This window comes from Teleopsis dalmanni, chromosome 2, assembly GCF_002237135.1.
Source record: "Teleopsis dalmanni isolate 2A chromosome 2, ASM223713v2, whole genome shotgun sequence".
Classification (NCBI taxonomy): domain Eukaryota; kingdom Metazoa; phylum Arthropoda; class Insecta; order Diptera; family Diopsidae; genus Teleopsis; species Teleopsis dalmanni.
In genome coordinates this window covers 152,335,151-152,342,321 of record NC_051847.1, presented here as the reverse complement: position 1 = coordinate 152,342,321, position 7,171 = coordinate 152,335,151, and the positions used below count along the sequence as shown (strand labels likewise).

General features: G+C 28.4%; 1 protein-coding gene across 1 annotated transcript; it reads right to left on the bottom strand.

Moving 5' to 3' along the window:
* Positions 1–1,486: 1,486 nt before the first annotated feature.
* LOC119685634 (synaptic vesicle glycoprotein 2C-like) lies at positions 1,487–6,201 on the bottom strand. The gene is made up of 10 exons (XM_038099977.1): positions 6,120–6,201; positions 4,423–4,792; positions 4,170–4,351; positions 3,922–4,103; positions 3,632–3,819; positions 3,412–3,574; positions 3,236–3,353; positions 1,830–1,989; positions 1,647–1,774; positions 1,487–1,587 (listed from the first exon to the last, which is right to left on the bottom strand). The coding sequence occupies exons 1-10, from the start codon at positions 6,151–6,153 to the stop codon at positions 1,532–1,534; spliced, it is 1,581 nt and encodes a 526-aa protein (XP_037955905.1). The 5' UTR covers positions 6,154–6,201; the 3' UTR covers positions 1,487–1,531.
* Between the last annotated feature and the right edge of the window lie 970 nt (positions 6,202–7,171).

The window sequence follows — 7,171 nt, the reverse complement described above, 5'->3', positions numbered from 1 at the left end:
ATAGTCTTGAGATGAGATTGTATTATAGAGAAAAAAATATAAATTATATATTCTAAAATAATTAATTGTTTTAATAACCAAATAATTTTAATAATAATTTTTGTTAACGAGTTAATTAGTTAGTAGTTAAATAATACACTTTTTTAAATAACTTTTTTTAAAAAATTTTTATTTGAACCGATATTTTGACTACATTCTATAGGCATCATCACGGTACTATATAAAATTAATATATTGTTATTTTTATACTAATTATGAGAAGACTTTTCTTACTCATTAAGTTTCCTTCTTAAGATGCTTTGTTATTTTTAATTCAAATAATTTATAATTATGTATTTACATTGAAGTAGCTTTGGTCAACGTATTAATCTGAGATTCAATACTTGTAGAAATATTAGTTTTTAATCATTTTAAATATTTTTAATTTTATTTCATTGTTGTTGATCTCGATCGGTTTGGAAACCCTTATTTACGAAAACCTATTTGAGTTCATTGATATAAAGAAACTCGTACACGTAAACAATATCTACATATATCCTTTATTTTTATGTTTTTATGTAAAAATTATATTATTTCCAATATTGTATTCCTAATTAAATTAGTGCTTTTTGTTAAATATCTAGTTACATACCTAGTCTAGTTACATACCTAAAACGAAAAAGGTTTTTAAATAACTAGAATGAAGAAGGTTCTTAGGTAGCATCTAACATTAGATAAACAAATTAGACACGTTAAAGTAAGTTAAATATTGTAATTTATTTAGAAAATTGGTTTCACATACGAATATAATTTGAATTGATGAGACACAACAGATCTTTCCATCACAAGGCCAGATTCTTCAAAATTAATAATAATAATAATATAATCAATGGTAGTATTATACTTGAATTGACTTTTAAACTGTGATTATTTACCACTAATCATTTAGCTGGGTTCAACGAAAAGATTTTTTAGTGTCAATACACAATCAGCGTTGAGATAATTACACTAACGAAAATCCAGATTGCAGTTTTGATATATATACGTTTAAAATGGTTGAACTCTCAATGGAAGTTATTATCATCCAGAGTATGATAAAGATTATTACTATATTCCGTTAAAGTAATAACATCACCAATAAGCGGTGTATTTGTTCTGTTCATTTATATTAGTTTTTATTCTTCAAATAAATATCAGTGCTGTCCTCTTACTGTTACTCGATACGCTCTTGGTAGTAGTGTCTCTATTCACTCCTATTAAAATGTTTATATAGTATGATATAATATTTAGAATTTTACTATGATATGATATTTTCTTCTTCTCAAAGAAGAACAGTAACCTATTTAAAATTATTTTATCTTACACAAACAATTTATCTACAGTTATTATTAGTTGTGAGTCCAGTGTTATAAATGAAATATATATTACCAAAAATATATATTTACTTCGAATAATTAATTCGAATTAATTAACTTAATTGAATAATTAATTGAACAGTTATAAAATTATAACGAATGGTATAATATTTTCTTCTATAATATATGTTTGTTCTCTAAATAAAAACAGTCTTCTTGGAGCTTGGTAGTAGACACGATAGAACTGTAGCACCTATTTTAAGTTAAAATTATAAAAACTATTAAATTGTATATTAACAATGATATACGCACAATAAAGAACGCATGCAATTGCCAGAAATGGTGGATAACATCCTAATTGAACAAGAACAGGAAACAGCATATTTCCACAAAATGTACCCAGACGACCAAACATCATAGCAGTTGCTACTGCCAAGGTTCTGTAAAGGAATATATAAGATTTGATTAAGTGATTTCAAGTTTGTTAGTTCTCACCTTAAGGATGTTGGGAAAAGTGTAACTACGATGCTCATTAACGCTGATGTGCAGATACTAGTCGCACCCATAAAACCGCAGACTATAATTAGTGTTGATAGCCCAGTTGTGGACCAGTAGAGACTTATGCCAATAGTACCGGATATTGCTAGACAAATAGCTAGAGGAAATATTTAAAAATTTTAAAAAAATAACCAATTACTATTGTAAAACAGATTAATAAAAAAAAAATATAAAATAAAAAATTTATTTTAATAACAATTTAAAATGTATGTATGTGTTTTAAGGATGGCTTTCTTAGTTGGTATGTTAGCGTCAATGAAGTTGCGCATAAGTCATTAACTAATCTGACTCAAATCATACTCAAGTATTGAGACTTTATTATGACTACGAAGTCGATCTTTAATATTGGTTCCACACACAATTTTTTTTTTAAATATATATTTTGTTTATATTGACATCAAGCAAAATGATCGGTTGTAAGTATTATAGTAGTAATGTAGTCTTTAAATCAGTGTTGGGAGCTTTGTACGTTTCTAAAGTGTTTAGGTTGAGTAGTTTAATATTTCGAACTATTGGGGAGGATCAAAATTCGGTTTATTTTGGCTTTATATCTAGCGTTCTCTTCAAAGCGATACTATTTCGGTTTAACTTATGGCTTTGAATCGGAACTGAACCGAAAATCGAACAAAACAATAATTTTTTAACAACGAAAACCAGAATTGCATCACTTTTTTTAATGGATTGGCGCCAAAACCAGAACGAAATAGTTTTCGGTTCTAAGATCGGGATAATTATAGTAAAAACTATACTTTATATACTACAAATCATTGCCAAAAATTAAAATTTAAAATTTTTTGGAATTTGTTCTGATAAGTCTAGGTCTCCAATCATAAACTTTTTGAAATACTTAGAAATCCGGAAATGGAAGTTTCGCTTCAATTTAATTTGAATCTATATAGTAACACATTGCTGTTAATTTTTTTTCACTAATTAACTTTATATATATATTTCTTTAACATATATTTGGAACTATAAACACACACACTATATATCTTGCTTGTATTAGGTGAAGGTATATATCATACACCGACTGGATATATTGTTGCTATATTCACTATATTTATATGTGATATACTATATATAAAAAATTTAAAATTAATGATGAAAAATAATAAATAATCCTAATTAGAAAATAATTTTTTTATATCACATTTAAATTATATCAACATTTCCGTAATAGATTCATTTGATATTAGCAACATGTTGCTAAGATTTGATATGCATCTAAAAAATGTATATGTGTTTCGTTGTTATGCGGTGAGTAAATTGTTTACTTTCAATGTTATAAAAATTAGTTTTTTTATATATAAATAATTTTTTTTAGCAAAATTAATCTTACTTACATAACAGTATTTTGGGTGTTAATAGATTTACGACACCGGCCGCGAAGAGAAAAGCAGTCATAGTAACGAATGCGACTATAATATTATTTATGTACATATCCAATGAAATATCGGGTGTCTGTTTAAATAAATATTTTTTGTATTTGGGTTAAAGCTTAAAAAAATGATTAACCTACACTTTCACAAGTTCCCGTATGCTCCAAAACCGCTGCTGTTTTGTTTACATTGAATTCTAAGACCTTGCATATATTCGCCGAACCATCTGTATTCTGATATAAGGATTCGTATTCCGCAATAGAAGAAAATAATTGTGGTAACCATAGACGTATTGTGTTCAAACTGAAAAGCAGAATTTGGAAAAAGAATAGGAGGCAAGGTAATAACTGTTACACGCACCCGAAAAATAGTAAGAACTGCATTGTGTTGACATGTATGGAATGTCTCAATAATGGCTTATGAAACATCGGTCTCACTTGGTAGAAACCTACACGCAAAGCCTGTAAAATTCCTTTGTCTTTTGAATTTGGATTGTATCTATTAGAGCTCTCATCAGTATTAGGTACCTCCTCCACCAAAGATTTTACCTACAAAAATAATATATTTGTGGTTTTATTTTCCTAGTTCAATAGTGGTGAACTATAAACTAATTATTAAGTTAGAATACTTATATTACATGATATACCTACCTGATAAGTTTCTTTTGGCTTTCTTGTATTTGTGTGATAAATATTTTGTAATAAATTCAAGGCTTCTTCATTTCGACCCTTTGCCATTAGAAATTTTGGACTCTCGGGGATAAGCGTAAAAAGCAGACCACTTATCAGGCACGGTAAACTGCAAACTGCCAAAAATATTTGCCACGAATGTACTATAAATTAATGAAATTCCAATAAATATATTTTTATTAAAAAGTAATATGTTTTCCAAAACTAACCATTGAAACTTCCAAAAAACACAAAGTTCCAATCTCTTGGGAAAATGGCTAATGAAAGACAAGGCATCGCAATATTTGATAATGCAATTATTATACCCATAACCATAAGCACACGGGAACGATACTTTTTACCATGAACTTCGGTTATATATGTGAATAAAGCTGCGCCTGGTCCATTAACTCTAATAGAAGAAGTGCGTGACTTTATGTATAAAGATCATTTATATACTATAATAAATAGTCCTCAACTCACATAAATCCACCAAGAAATTTAAATACTGCAAGCATCTCAAAGGTTTGACTTAATGAGCTGCAGAATACACAGACCATATTAGCTAAGTAACCAAATATGAGTAATTTTTTTCGTCCATATTTATCACCGATAAAGCCCCACATCATAGCAGACACAACCATACCACCATAGCTCATTGCATTCAAAACTCCTTTGTTCAATAATGTTAATTTAAGATCACATTCTGCAATTGGAAGGATATATGACATTGTGGTAGTTTCGAATATTTCTCCAAATTTCGCCGGAATGGCTACCAGCAAGCAAATTAAATTGAATAAACCAAATCCAGATAAGTCTATGGCGGTTTCAAAGTCAACTTCGGTGAGCTTCTCTAGAAATAATATTGTTATTCAGACAAATAAAAGTAATCAGTTTTAATATGAATATTTAGATATCTTGAAGTAATAAGTTTTTCTATTATTAAATATTGGTTTAAATAATTAGCTTAAACTAGCTAAAACGTTGTAGCTACAAATCCTGAAAATTAAAATCAAAAAAAAAAATCGGATAATCGGATCTTAGAACCCCATTATTTTCCCGTGATGTACAGAAACTACAAGATTAGAACTAGGTTAGGTTAGGCTGGAGTGGCAGTCTAGTGAATCAAAGCTCATTTGAGCGCAAATAATAGCTTGTTATGCTGCTATTTATGAGATAGTGTCCGTATGCCAGACCTGAAGCATTATCTTCAAGGTAGAGCTCGGCAGCAACTAATGTAAAAGAGTGTGTATTCGAGGAGAAATGACAGTCCCATTTTTAATATTCTTTTGGTCAATGATAATCACTGACACATCAGGAGGAACTCATTTTCCTTCTCATTCAACTAGCTATCACCGCAACATGAGTTGTCAGAAAGTGGATCAAGTCTTATTGTATAAAATTTAATACGTAAAAGACAACAAAAGTTGTGCATATGCGGAGCAAATCCAAGCAAAAAGCAGCATGTTTTTTTAGAAAAACCGATCATTCGCAACTGTACCACTTAAATAACCTGAGTGGTTTGCTTGAAGTCTTTGAAGAATTGAGAAAAACCAACCACTGAAGGAAGAGGAAAACTAATCGGTGAATGAAGATCATATTCCTCCACAACAATGCGGGTTCCAACACATTGGCTCAAATAAAAAAGATTTTGTGCACTCAAAACGTCAAAATGATGGGTCATATTCCCGACTTGGCATCCAATGAGTTCCACTTGTTCTCAAACATTGAGAAAAAAATGCGTGGCGAGCTGTTTTTTACACATTCAAAACCTTGGTTTTGAATATTCTGACTTTATAGTGACAAAACTGCTTTAAAAATTGGTTCAATCGAATACAAAAATATATTGATTATCATGGAGAATACTTTGTGAAACAATGAAACCCTTTTCACTGATTAATCACTGTTTTTTTTTGTTGGGCTCTAGTCTTGAAATCCAGCCCTCGTATAACAGCATTATAAACATGAAAACACTTCAGATAATATTATTTAGTTTGCATTTATCTTTCATCTTTAATAAAAGATATATATTTTTCGAATAAATCTTTTTGAAAACATTTAAACATTTACTATTTACATACTAACACAGTTTTTTATGTATTAGAGAGTATTATAAAAAAAAAGTATTTATGGGTTTATTAAAAGAAATGTAAAAATTTTTATAAAATTATTCAATTCACCATTTTCATCATCAGATTTTTGGACAGCTACCATTTTATTTTAATTTTTCCTATGGATTATGTATAAAGTATTTAATTTGAATTTTAAATTGGTTTGTTAATTAATATGTAAATATTTTAGATTTTAGATATTATTAAAAGCACTCTTCTTTGAAGGTTTTTTATTTTATGAATTTATTTACGATTTATATATTTTATTGAGACATCGAATACAAATATTTGCTATTATATTTAAAATATATATTCAAAACAATTTATTTATAAAAACTCTATTATTTTATAAATAATTATAATTTATTTAAGTTTTAGAGTTAGAATTCTAACGCTTTAGATACTCTACTCGCGCCGACACTCAGTATTTTACTAAAGATAGACAAACTTTGCTAACGTTTGAATCAATGTATGAAATATGATTGCTAGTCTCTAGTTTATCTAACATTTAAGAATAAAATAATAAATGTAATAAGTATTTTGGTAAATATTTGCTATAAGAACTTTATGGAAGATGCACACGGCGACTCTTACTTATCTGTAAATGCAATTTTGAAAATCCTAATCTTATCTTACTTTAATTCTTTCGTTTCCTTAATGAGTATAACTTTTTATCTCAACCTAAAATATCTTCCAATTCGAAGAATACATATCACGCTAAATAGTATATATCTATGATATATACCATATATTTATACTTACCGAGAAAAATGTGCCTACCCACATACTTGTTAAATTGACCAGATCATTTAATAGAGAAATTTTGGATAATGTGGTAAAGAAGATATGAAAACCAACATGTGGTATGGTTGAATCAATATGTGTCGAGTGAGAATATTTTGACCTAAGATTTAGCTTAAATCTGGTTAAATCAAACAAAATGTTTTGCTGAGTGTGCTTTTAAAGCTAAACTTCCTGAGACTCTACCGTCAGTGAAGTGAACAAAATCAAGATGTATAACGCTCGAGAGCTCTATATATAAACAGATATAGCTTCGAATGAGAAAATTGTTACTTGAATAGTCTTAAATAAGTAGAATGAGTTTTATAATTAAATTTAAG

Excerpts from the sequence above, each read along its gene's own strand:
- LOC119685634 (XM_038099977.1), bottom strand. The coding sequence starts at position 6,153 with ATGGTAGCTGTCCAAAAATCTGATGATGAAAATG. Across the intron at positions 4,104-4,169 it reads GTTTTTTGGAAGTTTCAATG|TACATTCGTGGCAAATATTT; the intron begins GTTAGTTTTGGA and ends ATTAATTTATAG. Across the intron at positions 1,588-1,646 it reads AATTGCATGCGTTCTTTATT|GTGCTACAGTTCTATCGTGT; the intron begins GTGCGTATATCA and ends AACTTAAAATAG.